This window comes from Salmo salar, chromosome ssa06, assembly GCF_905237065.1.
Source record: "Salmo salar chromosome ssa06, Ssal_v3.1, whole genome shotgun sequence".
In the NCBI taxonomy this organism is placed as follows: domain Eukaryota; kingdom Metazoa; phylum Chordata; class Actinopteri; order Salmoniformes; family Salmonidae; genus Salmo; species Salmo salar.
In genome coordinates this window covers 60,405,298-60,427,319 of record NC_059447.1, presented here as the reverse complement: position 1 = coordinate 60,427,319, position 22,022 = coordinate 60,405,298, and the positions used below count along the sequence as shown (strand labels likewise).

The following is a 22,022-nucleotide window of genomic DNA, read 5'->3' as shown; positions in this document are numbered from 1 at the left end:
CTTAGGTCTCTCTTTATGTAGTGTTGTCGTGATGTGTGTTTTGTCCTATATTTATATATTTATTTTTATTTTTAATCCCAGCCCCCCCCGCAGGAGGCCTTTTGCCTTTGGGTAGGCAGTCATTGTAAATGAGAATTTGTTCTTAACTGACTTGCCTAGTTAAATAAAGGTTAAATAAATTAAATAAATAATTCCTGGCTTCCCTTTCCCCCTTCTGACCTTCGCATACTATATTAATTCAGTGTGTTTTGGTCACCCTTTAGGCTACACACCTTTCTATCTGCCTTATGCTTTTAATGGTAAAGGTAACAATCAAAAGTTGAAATGATGTTTTTGGACTTCTTGATTCTTGGTTATGTTCAGTTGTTGTATATTTGAATATTTATTTCTGAAGGAGAAAGCTTTACTGTACAATATACTCATTAAACCTGATTAATGGGCTACATAAATGAGAATAAAAACCTGATTTGTGTACTCAATCTCATATGCTTAATTGCATTATTCTTGTTGAACAATTTTTACTTGGCTACTTATTTTTTTTATTTGCATATAGGACTTCCAACACATTTGACATTTTATGCAGTGAGTGATTTCATTTACTCTCCTCATCTTGCATGTAGGTGTGTTTCTGAAGGAGGGACAGTTCCTGGAAGTTTGGGCAGCTTCAGCTTGTCTCACTGCGGTCAGTCTGTTGACTGATGGCTGCTTTCCTACTGTAGTTCACCAAACATCCAGGCCTACAGACTGGATGGCACTGATACATTTAGGAGAAGTTAAAATGAAGAGACAAAATATATGACATGGTGAGATATGAGAAACACAGGCCTTCTGTATCTTTTAATATTTCGTATTTATGTAACACTCTTGTTTTTCTTCCTCTGTAGACATATTCTAATTTAGCTTGTGTTTTCGCTTGAGTTTTTTCTTCTTCATTTTTATCTCAGGTTGGTATTTAGGCTAATAGTGTATTATGCCCTTACACGTTCAGAGATGATCCATCCAGTGTCTAACTATACATTTTGACCATGCACCCTGGTGTTGCCTTTAGAATGTATGTGCTTGTAACGCACCCATTCTTTACGCTCTGTCCTGTCGATACAGGCAGTTAAAAGTATGTATAGCCTCTATCACGGTCCTATGGCGTACTGCCGAAAGCCGTAGCCACCTGTATGTACAACAAACCACTCAGGTAAGGCCTGACCACAGAAGTAGCCGTGTGGGACGTGTCTCTAAACATCAAAGGGGCCAGCACACATTTCGACAGTTGTAGTGAGAGAATGAGAGAAGCGCTGCTTCCTCGCAAATTAAGCGTCCTTGGTCGCCGCGCACAACTGGCAAACCTCTCCAGAAACGTCCATTTATCTCAACAACGACATTCAATGAGACATTTTAGTTTGTTTTGTCGTAGTTATTTTTTACGTCAACGTTCACAATGTTACCCGCGAAATATCGTAGTGTCCTAGTTTTCTTCGCAACTTTTTGGTTTTACGCATCTTTTTCCCACGGGAGCGGATTTAGGCATTCAACTATCTTGGACCCTCATGGGAAATACCATCTAAAGTGGAGGTTTGACCGGCGAACAATTACTTTCGAAATAGAAGTGGAAACGAGAGGATATGTAGGATTTGGTCTATCTCCCAACGGTGCAATGGCGTTGTCGGATATTGTCATTGGTGGAGTCACAGATGGAAGACCCTATCTACAGGTATGCACCTGGGTTTTACAGAATGAAAGTGACGCAGCTAGGCCTATGCCTTGCTTTTTTATCACGAGGTGGGCTACTTTCAATTGCATTTTTACATACTTCAGTTGTGCTGCTATAGGAAAATAATGATTTATATTACATTTATGTTGAACTATTTTCCCAGGGCTATTTGGGTATACTGTGGGTGTTGAAATAGTCCGATCTAAATCCTGATTAAAATAGCTAAAAAAATATTCATTGAGGATCTCCAAATTGAACCAATAGTGACATCTGTTATTGGTTAGGTGTAACTGGGTATGGTAAACTTCTGTGATGCACAGCCTGCCACACATGGCTTAACTCCAACAGTGTAAGGGGTCTTGATATTGCTAGACATCACAGGAATCTCGCTCTGCTTCAGGGATCAAGGATAACATTTCTGGCGATGATGCCACACAATCTAAAATAACCTCTCTCATTGTGTTACCAGAAGGAGACAGTAGCTGTAGTTTTGTGCCAATGTTGTTGTTGTTTGCCCGCCTTAGTGGAAAATTGTCATACATATTTGCAAGCTAGGCTTGGCAGTGACAGCCAGACACTTGCCAACAACAGCCCCATTTTATACCTGGTGCAAACATGGGTCCTGTGTCCTGAGATCTTGTCCAGATTCTGATTGTACCCACATTTTGAGAAATCTGTCTGCACATGGTATTACAATGTGTCTCCGATCTGTCCACGGTGTCCCCATTGTGCCCAGATTTCCTGGTTCCTCCCTGTATGCTAATTATTACAGAGCTATTCTTTCAAATTAATATTGATTGATTTATTTTAAGACACGTAGTCAATGGTGCCACCTGTCTATGATTTTAGAGTTGTCACTGTGCAGATCCGTCTACACTTGTAAGATATCCAGACACAATGCCTGACTACCTCCGGAGGTGTTCAATGCCTGACTAATGCATGCCCGGAAGATCTGATCACAATCCGATCACAATGCGCCTTTTAATCGACTACACCTGTCTAAAAATGTGGGGACAATCAGAATATGGACAAGATCAAGACAAAAGACGCTAGTGCCAAAATGTTAGCGCCAGGTATAAACGGGGCTGAAGTCAAATTAGGTATAGTAACTGTAGTAACAGTCGTCATCCTAGCTATAGTAATCGTACAGTAATAGGTCACTATTAATAATAATAACAGTAATGCACATTTGTTGTTTAGAGTGCTCTTTCAATTGTGCCATAAGAACCCTGGTTTTCCCCAAGTTTAGTGATTTACATCTATGTATCTATAATTAAATTGAAGAGCTCTCTTATCCCCTCCCTCATTTTTGGTTAATTACAGTATTATTGCAGCCAGAATAGTTGTGTTTTATCCGGCATGCTTTCGACAGGATTACTTTGCAGACGCCAAGAGAAAAGTGCAAAGAGATGTTCAGCAGAACTACAGGCTGGAGTATGGCAGGGAGAACAATACACACACTGTCCTGGCTTTCAGCAGGGACCTCCTGACCTGTGACACAAATGACAAGGACATCACGGTACGTGGGTGGTGGAAGTGTTTTATCTATGGGAAAGGTGGGGGTTGTTTGGATGTTTCAATGTCTGTTTGTGTAGGGGGTAAGGTGGGTGGGCGTTTTAGTTGAAATGTCAGTTCATGCCCGAGGTGTCATAGTACTTCTTACAGAATTTTCAAATGGAAATGAATTGATATATATAATAGATGTGTAATATGTGCTGCCCAGGAAAGCACAGTGAGAGTGATATGGGCCTACCACAGTGAAGATGTGGGACCGTCAGGACCGATGTACCATGGAGTGAACAGGGGGAGGAAGAGTATGAGGCTACTCGACCCAGGAAGTAAACCTAATATTACCTCTGGGACTGACTTTTTCAACTTGCAAAGCATTAACGTAAGTGTGACAGCGGGAGAAGACAAAAGCTACCCGCCATCCATCCATCTCTTAAACAAACCTGATACCACTTCTGGCTTTTGTTACTTCTGAGAGACCTTTCCAACTCCTGAGACCGTATTTGCACTGTGTGAGATTCAGTCACATTTTTTATCAAGAGTAAACATCGGTCTTGCTGTCTTGTTGTTTCTCTCAAGATAGGTGCCGGTGCCGTACAAGGACACTACCTACTGGTGTCAGATGTTTAAGATCCAGGAGGTACAGCAGAAGCATCACGTAACTAGAGTAAGTACACGCTTGGAAATCATGGAGCTATATTAACATCACAGCAGGAAAAACAATAGCAAATCGACGACAGGCGTTCTCTTGAGGAAGGACTAGCCGATAGTTCAGTCATGGCGCGGTCAGTTTGTTTACCCTTCTCTAAAGGCATCTCACCTGGATCATTTGAGGTTTTATTTGTCTGCCAGCCTCCCTCTTTCATTGCTGTCGTCTGAAGTATGTTCCCCCCCTGTGGGGAGCTTTCTCTCACTTCTGAGCCGCAGCTGCAGCTTGTTTGCGGCTTCAAATTGCTACTGTGTATCATAAAGAGCCATTGTTTTAATTATATACCCCAAACATAATTGAACAGGTATGAAACCAAAAAGGCTTCAAAACACACTTGATTAAAGGAGGTAGCGCGTACAATTTAGAATCAAAGGTATGGTACGATGACACGTTGATTTGTCATAAATATCAAATGTACTCTTAAAACGAAAGACCAAATGTGCTCGTATGTTTATCGACACTGCCTTAGCTATATAATGTAATATGGAAGAGTGGTGCTGTATCGTGTTATCATTTGTCATATCACTTACAGTAGGACTATTCTGTCAAGTCAAACACTGTTACACAAAAACAAACAAAAATGCAAATATTGAGAGCAGTGGAATGTGCAAAATGTTTTTCTCAAATGCTTCTATGCATTTGTCTCTCTGGACACACTATTCAAGGTGAGCATCTCATTGCTTCTTTTGATGTTGCCATGGCTATGGCCTCTTCGACTTTCGAATGCCTGGACTGAGCAAGAGCTCAAAACAAAGAGTCTTCAGTCATTAAGTGAACCAGAGCCAGAAAGAGATAAATATAGCTCGCTCCCTCTTCTCTTACTTCCCCTCCAGCACATAGCTTACTGTACTAACCATGGAGCTGGTTCTTCTCTTCTGTTCTCCACTCTGCCACTCTGATGATAACAATTAGAGCATAGACTGAGAAACACCAGCACCATTTTAGAGTAAAAAATGCTCCAGTGAAGAAAAAAAGGTGTGGAAAATCCTAGCCTTATTATCTGCCGGGGGTCTCTGATTCCACTATGCACAACACACGCTGTTATTTTAAGATAGCCCATATATTGTTGTGAACTCTTATTTTAGAGGGATCTTTGCATGACGATCTTTGCATTATGTAAGATACTAAAAGAGTTGCTAGCACACAATTAGGGTGAAACGGAAATCATTCGGTTATCCAAATGGGAGTCAGGCTGTTGTCATTAAACATATTTTTCCATCCCAGATGTTTTCATGTGCGTGTGCATGATGTGTGAGTCAGCGAGTGAGAGGCAGTATGTAAGACATCTGTTTTTATGCGTGATCTGAATAGGACTGTCTCATCCAATTCATCTGTGGTCTATAAAGAAAAATTACTGTTGTTCTTTTTTGGGTTTTAAAGCATTTATACAGAAGTTTAAAAGAGCCAGTCTCATTTTCCCTGTGCACGCCTATCCTGACATAAACATTTCAAAAACATTCCCATGGTATTTTCTCAGTCGCGGTTTCTCTCTCTACCCTCTGCTCCACCTGTTTCATCCCTCTGGGGGATTTATTTGGCCTTTCACCACCTCACCCCACCCGCTATTATCTTGGGCACCGCAACCTCACTTCCTGTTTAGCTGACTCTGACTTTCAAGACTTCCTGAAAACTGTGTCTACATGACATGCGTATTTTTGTTTGATAGACGTATTCTATTCGATACAGTCCTCTATTCAGAGACAGCGGCCTATAAAGTGTTCAAGTCGTCTAACAAGGGATACTCTTCCCCCCCCCTCTCATGGCACAATCTCAACCTCAAACGTCGACTACGACAGCTACTTCCACCCTAAATAATAACAATTGAGAAAAAGTAAAAAGAAGAATGTCTAAATATTTATATGGTGGTCATAGGCCAAGCTTTGGTCTTATGTCGTGCTGATTTGAAAGGAGGCCTCACAGTATGATGTCACAGTTTGCCCAGCAGGCAGCAAGCTGCTTTGCTCAGAATCGCAGGCCAAACTAGAGGCCCCCATTGAGGAAAAAATATTATTTTTCACTACTTCCATCCTATGGTGAGCAGGGCCAACCGAATCCTGTTTATCCCATCTCATGTGTATCCTACGGTTAAGAGCAATAGAATTGAGGTCTTTTAAGGCAAGTGTATGCAATTCAAAAGAAGCCAACTGTGGTTAGAATGCATTCAAATGTACAACTTCCCCTCTTTTGTTTACAGATTGAGCCTTTGATTCAAAGGGGCCACGAAAACCTGGTTCATCACATTTTGTTGTATCAATGTGATAGCAACTTGAATGAGAGTGAGCTCAATGCCAGCCATGAATGTTACCATCCAAATATGCCTGACTCATTTCTCACCTGTGAGACGATAGTCTTCGCCTGGGCCATTGGTGGGGAGGTGGGCAATTGTTTTCTACTTGTAGTGGTTTTAAATTCAGTGTCGTAACACATTTCATTAGCTACATGTATTTACATGTATCGGAGTGACCATGTAAGCTTCCTTATCGACATGTTCAGTATGCCTCTCAATCTACCCTTACAGGGGTTCACCTATCCACCCCACGTTGGTCTGTCCATTGGCACAGCAATAGACCCTGTCTATGTCCTGATGGAAGTCCATTATGACAACCCAGCCCTTCAACAAGGTATAGTATACCAACAAAGACGTGTCATGTTACACCGTGTTACATAAACAATGAATGTGGCTTGTTTGCCTTGGCCATTGTATTTTTAGTTTTTCACCCGTTCACAGCATACACATTTGTGAGCGAAAGTGACCACTACAGCAGTTTACAGTGCAACGGTCAGTTACCCTGTTAATGGTAATGTTACTGTTTCCTTCTCAGGAGTGGTGGACAGCTCTGGCCTGCGTCTCTTCTACACCCCGGAGCTGCGTCAGTATGATGCAGGTGTGATCGAGACAGGTGTGTGGGTCAGTCTGTACCACATGCTACCTCCAGGCATGCAGGAGTACGTCTCAGAAGGACACTGTACCCGCGAGTGTCTGCAGGAGGTAAAACAGCCAGCTCTGGCGGTGTTTTTCAATCTGGTGCGATGCCAAAAGTCCCATTTCACTAGGGAACAACAGGAGTCCAACATCCACTTGTTAAATTACTGTTATGCTAGGTCACCTACAGTGACAAGCCTCTGTGAGAGAATATCTCTTTGCTCCTCCATCAGTCCCTAGGCCAGGAGATGCCCAGCGGAGTGAGGGTTTTTGCTGTTCTGATGCATGCCCACCTAGCTGGCCGCGCCATCAGAACCAGACACTTCCGGGAGCAGGAGGAGCTGCAGCCCCTGTCACATGACGAGGAGTTTGACTTCAACTTCCAGGAGTTCCAGCTGCTGAAGGAAGAGAGGCTGCTGTTACCTGTTGGTACACTGCTATACTGTTAACCTGACATGTTAAGTAGTGAAGGAAACATGGGAATATAAATCTACTGCTTGAGCTTCCCATGCAGGTCTAAGCATGTTTACCTCACCCTTTGATGAACAGTAAAGATGTGATTGCATTACTTTGATCCGCCGACATACTGTAGATACAGGACATAAGTGGTTCATTTTGGGGGGTTTTGCTCACTTATTATGTGAAAAACATTTCAAACAAACGGCTGTTGCCTTTGACCGCAGTACAGCCGTGCTAAAACCACAGTAAGTCACACCTTGTGTACTGTTGCTTTAGTGTGATATTGATGTTGTACTTTATGACAACGCCATTTTGTTTGATGTGGGGTTCTAAATTCACAACCAGAGAAGAGCCTTGATTTCAATCTGTTTTCTTTCCAGGGTGACAATTTGATCACAGAATGCAAGTACACCACGAAAGGCAGACAAAACATGACCTGGGTAAGAATGGACTACTCACAATCCACATGGATAAATGAAAACATACATTTTTTTATTTAATTATCAGTTTTTATGAGTTTACAGAGATCACAACATTTTTCAGTGTGTCCTATTGGTTCTCCGGCTGAGCCTATTTGAGTCTATTTGAGCTCGTGTTTCTCATCTGTCTGTGTTTCCAGGATTTGATGATTCGGTTGGTTGCCGGATGGTACAATAGTGATCATGTTCACGCCAATTGTATTACAGAACCCTTTAGGATAGAGCTATGGGATTATTTCTTTGGCTTCAGCGTCGCTATGCGACAGACACAAAGCACATTGTTTTGAAACATTCTTATCTTGAAGAATACTTATATTATACTATCATTCCTATTTATCAAAATTAAGAAGGATAATATGTCAATAGAAAGAGTGTAGGCTACTTGAATGCCATGGAATGGAATTTTGTTATAGGAATGAGTTGTGTTTCCCCTGCATGAACCTCTTGGTTGATACTTTCAGATGTATGTGTTAAAGACTGTCTGTTCTTGGCTGAACAATCTGTCTGTAAATACAGCCCCAGGACCACAGACGAATCTTGGTTATATCGCTGTTTGCAGCTACTGGCACTGTTTCATACAGAGACATCAAACTAACACATTTCTGATGACTACAGTCGTAAAACAGGGGTCGTTTTCTTCTGAAGTTACTCTCTACTGTTCAGGAGAAAACATGATAACTCATTGTTATTCTGGAACGATATAAAACCAAATTTTAATCCATTGTTATGATTTTGTGAATTCATGCCAATTATTTTCCCCCGAAAAACACATTGCTTGCCATTGCAACTTTGTCCAGCGCATGGCGCCAAAAAGCAATGCTTTTGTGTCTGCTCCTTGTTAGAAATAATACCCCCTGAAGTAGTACTTAAAGGGATACTTCACCCAAGTTACAAAATGTCACATTGGTTTCCTTACCCTGTAAGCAGTCTATGCACATGGTATGACACTAATCCATGATTTGGTTTAGTTTCCCTGGCACTGTTTCCAAAATGCTAACATTTTAGCATTTGTGGCACAAATGGGTAAACTATCACTCACATTCAAATTTGTTCCCGAAACAGATTTTCATGATTTCTTAGTGGCTGTTAAGAGTTGATGATTGTTACGCAGATATCGATGTAATTGCTGACAAATGTTTCTGTGGAGCTAAGTAGAATGAAATAAAAGTGCAATGTAATAGTTGTAAAACATGGTAAGTGTTACCTTTAATTTAGCTGTGGTATTGGCGTTTAATACTGAGCATACTGATTGTCTCCCAGGCTTGATTTCTTGATTATTTTCCTCTGGTCGTTCCTTCAGGGGGGTTTGACCACCAGGGATGAGATGTGTCTGTCCTACCTGCTCTACTATCCCAGAGTGAACCTGGCCAGGTGTGAGAGCCTCCCTGAGATCAACGGGCAGCTCAAGTTCATTGGAGTCAAAGAGATCCAGGTTCCTGTCACGTAAGTATGCAGCTGTATACTGTAACTGCAATACCTATGCAGCGGTACAAGTTGGAACCTGCAACAACAATTGGGGAAGATACTTTTGAGGTGAAGAGTTTCTCTTCCTGGAGCACCTTTCAAAGGGCATACAGCATGTGTTCTCAGGGAGAAGTTATGTTTCCAATTAGTTACTGCATGTTATACAGAGAGTACATACAGTGCATTCGGAAAGTATTCAGACCCCTTGATTTTTTCCAAATGTTGTTACGTTAAAGCCTTATTCTAAAATCTACACAAAATACCCCATAATGGCAAAGTGAAAATAGTTTTTTAGAAATGTTTGCAAGTTTATAAAAATTAAAAACAAAAATGCCTTATTTGCTATGACTCGAAATACAGCTCAGGTGCATCCTGTTTCCATTGATCATCCTTGAGATGTTTCTACAACTTGATTGGAGTCGACCTGTGGTAAATTCAGTTGATTGGATAGAATTTGGAAAGGCACACACCTGTCTATATAAGGTCCCACAGTTGACAGTGCATGTCAGAGCAAAACCAAGCCATGAGGTCGAATTAATTGTCCGTAGAGCTCCGAGACAGGATTGTGTTGAGGCACAGATCTGGGGAAGGGTACCAAAGAATGTCTGCAGCATTGAAGGTCCCCAAGAGCACAGTGGCCTCCATCATTCTTAAATGGAAGAAGTTTGGAAACACCAAGACTCTTCCTACTGTAGATCTGGCTGCCAGGCCAAACTGAGCAATCAGGGGAGAATGGCCTTGCTCAGGGAGGTGACCAAGAACCCGATGGTCACTCTAAAAGAGCTCCAGAGTTCCTCTGTGGAGATGGGAGAACCTTCCAAAACGACAACCATCTCTGCAGCACTCCACCAATCAGGCCTTTATGGTAGAGTGGCCAGACAGAAGCCACTCCTCAGTAAAATGCACATGACAGCCTGCTTGGAGTTTGCCTAAAGGCACCTAAAGACTCTCAGACAATGAGAAACAATGGTCTGATTAAACCAAGATTAAACTCTTTGGCCTGAATGCCAAGCGTCATGCCTGGAGGAAACCTGGCACCCTCCCTACGGTGAAGCATGGTGGTGCCAGCATCACACTGTGGGAATTTTTTTCAGCTGCAGATACTGGGAGACTAGTCAGGATCGAGGGAAAGATGAACGGAGAAAAGTACAGAGAGATCTTTGATGAAAACCTGCTCCTGAGCACTCAGGACCTCAGATTGGGGCGAAGGTTCACCTTCCAAAAGGACAACGGCCCTAGGCACACAGCCAAGACAACGCAAGAGTGGCTTCGGTACAAGTCTCTGAATGTCCTTGAGTGGCCCAGCCAGAGCCCGAACTTGAACCCGATCTAACATCTTTGGAGAGACCTGAAAATAGCTGTGCAGCGATGCTCCCCATCCAGCCTGACAGCGCTTGATAGGATCTGCAGAGAAGAATGGGATAAACTCCCCAAATACAGGTGTGCCAAGCTTGTAGCGTCATACCCAAGAAGACTCAAGGCTGTAATCGCTGCCAAAGGTGCTTCAATGAATTACTGAGTGAAGGGTCTGAATACTTATGTAAAATGTGATATTATTTTTAATTTTTTGGATACATTTGCAACATTTCTAAAAATCTGTTTTTGTTTGTCATTATGGGGTATTGTGTGTAGATTGATGAGCAGAACATTTTTATTATCCATATTATAATAAGGCTGTAACGTAACAGAATGTGTAAAAAGTCAAGGGGTATTAATACTCTCCGAATGCACTGCCTGAGAGAGAGAATAGGGGAAGGACTGGAAAAGATTTATTGGACAAGGAGATTGCAGGCCATTAGAAGGAAGGAAGGACAGAGGAATATGGACTCACACTAACCCAGTAGGGTCAACATGTGGAGCTGAGCTGCAGCTGAGAACAGTGATACTCATTGTCCTGTTTTAGGCGGTTCTGTTATGTTTTACTAGTTAGCATGCTGGAATTTGACGGCGAAATATACAAAGCAATAGTTTATTGTTTTCCTCACTATGTTTTTGCTCTTGAATTTAATTCATTTTGTTCAAAATAACATGTTTTTCATCAAATTAAATGAACCAATACGCAATAGTTGCCGTGAAAATAATCATTTTGCTGTAACGTTTCAATTTGTTTGCTTTAAAAGGAAACCCTAAAATATAACATCATTTTACTTCATATAATGATTACATTACATAGAAGTCAGTTAATTGTATGTCAGTACAGTAAACACAGTTCAACATGTTCCTTAATCTGATGCTACGTATTGTAAAGTGTCCACGGTCTCTACTGTTCATATGCTCCTGTTTAGTAGGTTTTGTAAGGTAGACCTTGGCCCTGAGAATAATGAGAGGCCTGGAAATGAGAGCCTATTTCATAGGTTGAGCTGCTGGAGTGCGTTTACTCCTGCTATTACAACTCCTTTTGTTCTCATTTACAGGAACGAGGAGGTTTTGAATAGATCAGGTTGGCTGCTCTGAAAAGATTATCTTACACAGCTTTTTCTTCCATCCAAGAAAGGCTATGTGCTCTCCAAGAAACCTTGTCGTAAAGACGAACACTAACCTTCTGTAAACACAAACAGTCCTTAGCAGGAAACTACTAAATGTCCCACTTCCCCTAACGTCTACCTCATGGAAATGCTTTGGGAATGCTTTGGTTAGCAGCTCTGCCCTTTTTCCTTCTGACCTTAAGTTGTCAAAATGTTGAATAATGTACATGTACACATATGCAGCGAATGATATATAGCTCATCAGCAGGCGTACGGTAAACATTCGACCTACTTTATCTTACTGTACATTCCTCTTCTGTCAAAGGACCTGGCCTTTCATGATCAAGAGCCCAAAGAAGTATAGCAACCTGTCCTTCACAGAGGCCATGGACAAGTACAGGTGGTCAAAGAAAAGAGGGAAGTCCTTCAATGAGATGGTTCTACAGCTGCCCATTAACGTGCGCTGCTCCAGGTGGGGGCAGGAAGAGTGGTCGGTGAGTGTTCCGTCAGAGCTGGGGCTGAGGACCAGGCAGCTGGGGCTGAGGATCAGGCAGCTGGGGCTGGGGCTGAGGATCAGGCAGCTGGGGCTGAGGATCAGGCAGCTGGGGCTGAGGATCAGGCAGTTGGGGCTGAGGATCAGGCAGTTGGGGCTGAGGATCAGGCAGCTGGGGCTGGGGCTGAGGATCAGGCAGCTGGGGCTGAGGATCAGGCAGCTGGGGCTGGGGCTGAGGATCAGGCAGCTGGGGCTGAGGATCAGGCAGCTGGTACTAATCTGGTGCTATCAATTCGTCTTTGATGGAAATACATATATGTCATCCACCAATGAAACTGTGCCCTTTCACTCTTCTGGGATGTTGATTTATATGAATTTTGTTTAAAGTTATTTGTTTAATTTGACTGTATAATATATGCTTGAATGTGCTTTGGCTAGTCATCTTCCTCAGTAGCTCAGTTGGTAGAGCATGGTGTTTGCAACGCCAGGGTTGTGGGTTCGATTCCCACGGGGGGCCAGCACAGAAACAAAAATGTATGAAATGAAATGTACTACTGTAAGTCGCTCTGGATAAGAGTGTCTGCTAAATGACTAAAAATGTAAAAGTAACTATATTTCATAGTTAATCCTATTTCCCTCTCTTTCTTTTCCCCTCCAGATTCAAGGGATGTTGGTGTCACCACCAGAGGTGAAGTCTGAAGTCAAGCCTCCCTCCATGGTGTGCCGTTCTACCTCAGAGCCACACAGCGGAGTGGTTCTACTCTTTACATTGTGCCTCACATACTCCATAGTCCAGGCCTGTTTCAGCCTTTAGCCTATAGCCTATAGCCATGCAACTGTGTGAATCACACCACTCACTGTGGAATGAAATAGGATTGGTCATCAGAGGCGGAGTTATTAGAAGGAATCTTCCATCAGATGTGCTGATGTTCACATGGTGGATTTTTGGGGGGTTATTGTCTAATTATATATAAAAAAATACTTTAAAAAATGTTTTATGTCCAAGAGTTAATAAATGTTTATTTAGTGTTGTATTTTGGAAGTAGTAGTATTACCTATGGTCAAGATGGTCAAGTTTAGGTCGGTAGTTATTTACGTTGAGTGTAAGACCCTTTTTGCTAGTATTGCCCATGACACATTCTTCATAAAGCCTATGATTTATGGATAAATTGCCCAGAATTTAGGCCTGCAATATAGTCCAAATACCAGTGAAATTCTCCAGAACTGATTCAAATAATTGACAAGGCTACATAGAAACATATAGATGTCTCAGGGTCGTTTCAGTACTGTAAGGCCACTGTTACAGCCTTGGTCACCCTGGTACCGCTAGGAACATCTCTCCCTAAGGCCGCAGTGCTGCCAGCACCGCTAGTCCGACTTACAGCGATTACTCTGACTGAGTAACTCCAATGTGCCAATGTCCCATACAGTCGCAAACAGGGGAAAAAGGAAGGTCTCATTCTTGCTTTTCAGTTAGGAGTAGTTGGAGAGAAGAGTCATGGAATATGGAATACTGTGTTATTTCCAGACCATGTGGATGACATTGGAATGAATGGTTGATTGAATGGATGAGTGGATGGATTTTTTTTCATCTAATGGATACAGCAAGATACATCAGTGGGATAGGGACGGGAAAAGGAGGTATGTGAATTATTAGATTACATGGGACATTGATGAAAAGGTATTACCATCATTATCTTTATTCTGTTGAGTGTTTTGTTTCTCTTTGTGCCTCTAGTAAGGCGTGGATAGCTATGAAAAGGAGGTTTTCTGAACGGGGATGAATTTCCCACCATTTACAGTGTGGGATTGATATGAATTGTTTGAGAGAGTCATGGGTGAAAACATGATCTTTTTTCCCCCGTTCGGCTACCTCTCTGTCTAACAGTTCTTCTATCTATGTTGTTCTATGAGTCTGTGCCGACTTTCCTCTCTGTTTCTGTGGTGCATGACATAGAGGTGATACCATACAATACTGAAAGTATGAGATAGTATCCATCCACTCTCTCTCAAAACGGGCAAACCAAGACCACCCAAATTTAAAAAGGGATTTGTTTTTCTTTATGCCAAAACCAGAAATCCAAGTTAATTGAGGATTCCCTGATAGTCATATTGGTCTGTATGCATTGAGGTGACCTTTTTTTAAATGATTTTCACCCCATGTAAATCTAATTAGTATAATAAAAAATCTCCATCAAAATCTGTATGTTTAAGCAATCATTGGCAGGTTTAACAATGGTACATCCACAACTGAGAATATTGCAGAAATTTGAAAACAAATAACATTTTGAGGAGCCTTGTAAGAGGCATCCTGTTGCGAAGTGAGAAGCCATGTAAGAGCATTGCAAAGTTATTTGGTTTTCCTGGCCGTAAGTGCCCTTGTCAAATGCCATCAGACATGAAAGAGGCTCTCTAAAGATGGGCATGTTAAGAATAAAGTATGTGGCTGTGGTGCATCAGAGTAAATTGGTGTAATCCATCCAATGATGTTGTTGGATCAAATTGAATTTACTCCTTAGGCCACTTCCTCTGTTGCTACTACTACTACTACTACTACTACTACCCCACTGCTACTACTACTACTACTACCACTGCTACTACTACTACTACTACTACTCTACTACTACTACTACTACTACTACTACTACACTACTACCACTGCTACTACTACTACTACTACTACTACTACTACTACTACTACTACTACTACTACTACTACTACTACTACTACCACTGCTACTACTACTACTACTACTACTACCACTACCACTACTACTATTACTAAACTGAATGTCACTATGTCAATGTTACACAGATATAATTAACCATAGCGGATTATTTTCATTTATTTGACATCAAAGCTAGTCCTTTTTGGGTAGCGACATGTTTTTTTGGGGTCCGTATTTTCCAGATATCAATTCCAAACGCATCCAGCAGAGGTCAGTATTCACTAGCAAATTGCTGCATCTCGTTCTCAGACCAACACAGAAATAGTGTAAGCACATGAAGACATCCCTATGACAAGTATCTCAGTGTGATATTGGAGACACTTGACTTTCCATAGTAAGCCTTGTAATGTATGCATCATTTAAATCCAATATCAAAAGTATGACATCTCCTTTACGTCAGACGGCGTAGTACAAAGTCTTGGGCCAGGATGCCTGCCAAATGTCTTTTTTTATTAGGAGCTCTGTCCTGCACTGGGTTTGACTTGCTGACTAACCTTTGGATATGAACACAGTGATCCCTCATAACATATCCATCCTGTACAGTATGTCTCAGACACAGACAGACACAATCCCTCTGTCTGGGAGCTGCATGGAAACTTTTGTTCCAAATTCGTGGTCAGTCTCGAGGGGCAGGAACCCTCCGCTGAGTCATCTGAACCTGCGAGGTCGTCACTCATGTTTGGGAGACCGTTGGTTCCTCTTCCTGTAACAGAGAGATGATTATTGAGCCCAGAGGAAGGTAGTGAGAGAGACTCAGACCACTGTCATTTCTCAAGGCCTCGCAGACTGCTGTGGGTAGTGTGTAAACACACTCATCTGGCCAAACCAATGGGGAAGGACCTTTTCTCATCCTACCTCTATCCTTTCTCCTCCTCTCTTCTCCTGTCCTTGGACCTTTAACAGCAGCAGACTCACGGTCAACAGCTGGCACTCCTCGCGAACAGCATTCGCTGGCCCTCAAGCTGCGGAGACATGCTTATATAAGACAAGAAGACTGCACAAGTCTCCTACTGCAGAAGGTGCCGTTTTCTCCTGGCTGGCTGGAGGATATGGATGGAAACAAATGTCGATGCCTTTCTGAGGCCTATTATGTGAAGTCCTGCTTTGATGCTGCTCAGCACAGGATGAGGCAGAGGCAGCAGGGGAATTGAAAAGGACATACAACTCATTCCTCACTCATGCAGTATGAGGCCAGGAGAATGGCAACACAATATATATATTTGCTACAGACTTAATCAAAAGCACACAGTGTAGGCTATACTAAAGACTTTTTATCGTTTGTTTGGATGTCCGTCTGACAACACATACAACATTAGGCTTTTGGTGTTGTTTATCTAATTCAAATGAACAGTAAATAAAACTGTCATAATTGCACATAATAATATTTCACTTCTGACCAAAGTCGACTCCCAAGACCGTGTGTGATGTATTTATACTGTAGATAACATTGAAGCCCTTGAAGTGGGGTTTCTAAAAACCCGATCTGAGTCCTCCTCCTCTGGTCTTTGAACCTTGACTTTTCTCTCATCCGCCCCATGGTCTTTGTTGTCTCTGTACATTGCTATGGTTTTTGTCCAGAGGCTAGAGTCTAGTCTGGGAACCATGGTTTCCTCATTACTGGAAGCATGCCATCCTGCTATATAAATTGGATAGGAGGTTCTGAGAACACATTGACCTACATTTTAGAGAAAAAAAAACTGCACCCAAACCAGCTTTAGTTGGTTGGTTCCAAGTTCCAACATCAGACAGTATCAGCTAATACGGGCCCTGTAAGAGTACTTACTCTCAGCCACTAGCTAATAGCTTTCAGAGCCACACTCCACATCTGCAACAAATATGCTCCAAATAAAACTCTGACTACAAAGCTGTGTAAAATCATAAATGTTGATTTAGATTTTACTTGATAGGACTATTTTAACAAGATTTCCCCAAAGGAGATTCCCATACATGTATGTTTATGCAGGTGGTATATCATGAAACAAGCACATAGGCTGAGGCTCAGCTTTTCCACTCACTTCTCTATAAAGTAAACTTAGCAAAACTATTTTTGATACACAGCTGCACTTAACTCAAAGACAAGAGATGTTACCAGAAGTAACACACAATGGGCATGGTCTTTCTTATAGCCAGAGGGTTTTATAGTTGGGATGGTTGATAAGATACAAGCCACACAAATAACTGGCCAATGGGAAGAAAGAGGGATCTGGTTTAACCAACCACCAGTCTCTTAACTGGGTAGAGCTAAGGATCCTGGCCCAGGGCCTGGAGAAGTGTCTCCTTGGGAGTATCTCAATGGCATACTCCTCGTGTCCTCTCTCCTTTCTCCTTCACAAAACCCATTGGATGAGAAAGCCAGTGGTCCCTCCCCTCTGACCTTCTCCTCCAACGGGTTTTGAGAAGGAGGCAAGAGAGAGGAGAGAGAACGCAAGGAGGATGCAATTGAGATTCTCCCCTTGTAAATAGAGGGCTCTGGGTGAGTACCACACGTGAGTAACATAAATACTCCATGACTAAACTGAGTTATATTCACTTCAATCATATATCTCACTTTCAATTGATGAGCATAGGGAAATAGCCAGGTGATTTGTCGTATATTCCAATAAGCCAGATGTCCTGAGTATGTTATGCTGACAGTATTTTTAGGCCTTGCTTAAGCCCACGGGAAATATATCTCTTTATTTACCTTTTCACGAGCGGGAGGAAATAGCTGCAGACCAGCAGCTACAACTGTGTTGGCATCGTACATTCCTGCTCTGCCCAATAAAGTGGCCCCCACTGGTAATACCCATGGCCCCATGAAAATAGAGCCTCGCAAGAACACATTCCAACAGATTCATCGAACCCCCAAAGGAATGTAAACTTTACTTTGGAGCCGGTCTGTTGTTCATTCTGTACTAGATCTATGTACCAGGGAATTTTGTATTTGCTATGAATGTGTGCACTGCGGTGGCTGCTCTGAGAAGGCATATTTGAAAAACGTAATAAATAAAGATGAGATCCCTCTCCCCATCTCTCTGTGCAACTGGCACGTTTTAACATAAAACCACTTTTATAGGAAGGCTTCAGTATACCGGTAAATATTGATGTTTTGCAATGACTTCCAGCAATTTGTGGCTGTCGGCCAAGAGTTAAATATGCCCCTGGTGTTTTTCAACTGAAGTCACTCTCCCAGGCAGTCTTTGAAGTTGTTGGTCTGCTCTCAAAATTGGACAGAATATTTCATTTGGCGGGTGCGGTTTCGGGCTAATATATTTGTTTCACGTCAATAGCACGCCTGGCCTGACAGCCATCATGGTGCAATTGGCGGTAATGAAACACTGGAGAGCATTAGGACAGAAAACAACATACCCCATATTGCCTTCTAATGCATGACAGGGATGCATAATTGTTTTTTGTCTAAAATACACAGACAAATGTTTGCACAGGACCAGGAGTATTTTGAGACACTTTAACAGCAGAGAGGCAAGCGTTAAGTACTCAGTGAGTACTATCTATGCCTCCTGTCATCACAGGACCCAAACAACAGCCAGGCAGCCAGCCACTCACTGTCCGGCGCACTTTCCATGTCCACCATGATCAAAAGTACACAGCAAGGTCGACCGCATTCCACTGTAGTCTGTGAAAAATCAGAAACATTTGATCCGCCAGTGTCAGTGGCGCACAGCATGGCTACATTGTGTCCTGTCACCATCTGCAACAACAGCCCTTCCGTTGACCTTTCCTCTCTGCCCACTTCCCAGGATAAGCCTGTGTGAGGACTATGTACATGGTTGACAGCTGTGTTTTCCCCCTTCCATTAGCGATGTTGAAAGTGAACTGCTTTCGTTGAGTTAGGGTTAGATGTGTATTTGAAATTCATATTTGCAGGACAAGGTGCACTCCTGAGTAGAGTCCCATGTTCCTACTTCCTCCTATAAAAGTTGGATGTGGTTAAGATGTGGTGGAGACCACACAAATGCCACAGGATGCCAGTGGTATACAGGATGGTGAAAACACGGTGAGGCGAAGGTCTCATAAACAAACGGCTGTAGTTCAGCACTCCTCCCCAGTACGTTCTCAGCTAACGTTGCCAAAGTAAATGAAGTAGACTATTACGAGTTATCTACATGGCCTGAGTCCGTTACCATGACGACAGACTGTGTTTGCTTTTGTAATTACACAGTACACTAAGGAAGGGAAAACATTGATCGTTGTATAATTGAAACCCTTGACCCTGCGTTGTGGTTGTACAGGAACCACTATTGAGCAACCGCACAAGGGTGGTCTCACAAATCATTTCCACTGTAACCAGAGAGAGAGACCCTGAAATACAGGAGTGATAAAACATTTCATTGTGACAATAAGATTTAAGATTACGTTGGGCCCCTTTATAAAGCGTGCAACCCACAGGACTGTGGGTCCATTGCTCGTACATTAAGCAGATCCCAGACCATTCCTGACTGCACCATGAATGCAAACCTACTGGTTTTCTCCGAATCATCTAACGGTGGAAGGGGACTTCCGGAGAGAGTTGATTTACGTATTTCTATCAGGGGTGGGGTTGGACAGGGGTGGGTATGTTGGATGAGCGAGAGGCCATGGGTCAGGTCATGATGTCTGGTCTGGGCGGATGAGGAAGTGAAGAGAGCCCCAGCGCGTTCTCCCATCGAGTGCACATCCGTAGCACCTAGCTGACTGCAAACACCACGGCTGCAGCTGTCAAAATGAGACGCACAAAACATCCCCCTGGTTGCACGCCCTCTGTTTGTTCATAGGACACCGTTACTTTCGTCACGTCACACTCACTGAGATACGCAGACATTCTCGTTTCCGCTTCCGTGTTTTTTTCCCCCCTCTGAGTTTTTCCACCTGTGTGGTTTGAGGGGATATTCTGTAGTACTATTGTGGCAGAGGTGATCAATGTTAGATTCCCACTGGATTTGGTTATTTCACAACCTAGCTGTGGAGGGAGGGAAAAAAAGTAAGTTCCTTCAGACTCCGACACTACTGTAACCCAAAACAGGTATGTTTATTCCCCAATAGGTTATTGCTCTTCTCAAACCAGTTTGAGCTGACCCTCTACAGGACATAGCCCCACAGCATCAAAATATATTTTTAATCAAGTGGTCAAAAGCAATTGCACAAACATTCTAAAGTAGCTTACGAAAACACCCTCCCAGACCCAGGGAAGAGAGAGGCCTTCTTCTGTCGGCTGGAATGCATACTAGGCCTTCTTTCCACATTTGCCATAACACAGGATCTCTTTGTAACCCGCCCGGCAACCACGCGGTATGGTGGAACTCGCAGGAATTTGGACCTGTTTTTCCTGAAGAAAGCAGAAGTCGTTTGTTTTCCTCACAATGTTTCAATATAGTTCACTTTAGGTACAGTGGGGGGGGGAAAGTATTTGATCCCTTGCTGATTTTGTACGTTTGCCCACTTACAAAGAAATGATCGGTCTATAATTTTAATAGTAGGTTTATTTGAACAGTGAGAGACAGAATAACAACAAAAAAATCCAGAAAAACGCATGTCAAAAATGTTATAAAATGATTTGCATTATAATGAGGGAAATAAGTATTTGACCCCTCTGCAAAACATGACTTAGCACTTGGTGGCAAAACCCTTGTTGGCAATCACAGAGGTCAGACGTTTCTTGTAGTTGGCCACCAGGTTTGCACACATCTCAGGAGGGATTTTGTCCCACTCCTCTTTGCAGATCTTCTCCAAATCATTAAGGTTTTGAGGCTGACGTTTGGCAACTCGAACCTTCAGCTCCCTCCACAGATTTTCTATGGGATTAAGGTCTGGAGACTGGCTAGGCCACTCCAGGACCTTAATGTGCTTCTTCTTGAGCCACTCCGTTGTTGCCTTGGCCGTGTGTTTTTGGGTCATTGTCATGCTGGAATACCCATCCACGACCCACTTTCAATGCCCTGGCTGAGGGAAGGAGGTTCTCACCCAAGATTTCACGGTACATGGCCCCGTCCATCGTCCCTTTGATGCGGTGAAGTTGTCCTGTCCCCTTAGCAGAAAAACACCCCCAAAGCATAATGTTTCCACCTCCATGTTTGACGGTGGAGATGGTGTTCTTGGGGTCATAGGCAGCATTCCTCCTCCTCCAAACACGGCAAGTTGAGTTGATGTCAAAGAGCTTCGTTTTGGTCTCATCTGACCACAACACTTTCAACAGTTGTCCTCTGAGTCATTCAGATGTTCATTGGCAAACTTCAGATGGGCATGTATATGTATTCTTGAGCAGGGGGACCTTGCGGGCGCTGCAGGATTTCAGTCCTTCACGGCGTAGTGTGTTACCAATTGTTTTCTTGGTGACTATGGTCCCAGCTGCCTTGAGATCATTGACAAGATCCTCCGTGTAGTTCTGGGCTGATTCCTTGCATGGAGCCCCAGGCTGAGGGATATTGACAGTTCTTTTGTGTTTCTTCCATTTGCGAATAATCGCACCAAATGTTGTCACATTTACATTTACATTTAAGACATTTAGCAGACGCTCTTATCCAGAGCGACTTACAAATTGGTGCATTCACCTTATAATATCCACCTTCTCACCAAGCTGCTTGGCGATGGTCTTGTAGCCCATTCCAGCCTTGTGTAGGTCTACAATCTTGTCCCTGACATCCTTGGAGAGCTCTTTGGTCTTGGCCATGGTGGAGAGTTTGGAATCTGATTGATTGATTGCTTCTGTGGACAGGTGTCTTTTTTTACAGGTAACAAGCTGTGGTTAGGAGCACTCCCTTTAAGAGTGTGCTCCTAATCTCAGCTCGTTACCTGTATAAAAGACACCTGGGAGCCAGAAATCTTTCTGATTGAGAGGGGGTCAAATACTTATTTCCCTCATTAAAATGCAAATCAATTTATAACATTTTTTACATGTGTTTTTCTGGATATTTTTGTTGTTATTCTGTCTCTCACTGTTCAAATAAACCTACCATTAAAATTATAGACTGATCCTTTATTTGTCACTGGGCAAACGTACAAAATCAGCAAGGGATCAAATACTTTTTCCCCCCACTGTATATACTGTATGTGTAAATTGCATGTATGTTTGCATTACTATACACTGACTATACAAAACATTAAGAACACC

General features: G+C 42.6%; 1 protein-coding gene across 1 annotated transcript; it reads left to right on the top strand.

Annotated features, from left to right (window-relative positions):
• Window positions 1-1,113: 1,113 nt before the first annotated feature.
• Window positions 1,114-13,240, top strand: LOC106607752 (monooxygenase, DBH-like 1). The gene is made up of 12 exons (XM_014205045.2): window positions 1,114-1,705; window positions 3,078-3,224; window positions 3,429-3,596; window positions 3,798-3,881; window positions 6,118-6,297; window positions 6,442-6,544; window positions 6,746-6,912; window positions 7,080-7,271; window positions 7,686-7,745; window positions 9,085-9,227; window positions 12,039-12,207; window positions 12,865-13,240. The coding sequence occupies exons 1-12, from the start codon at window positions 1,433-1,435 to the stop codon at window positions 13,018-13,020; spliced, it is 1,842 nt and encodes a 613-aa protein (XP_014060520.2). The 5' UTR covers window positions 1,114-1,432; the 3' UTR covers window positions 13,021-13,240.
• Window positions 13,241-22,022: the final 8,782 nt, after the last annotated feature.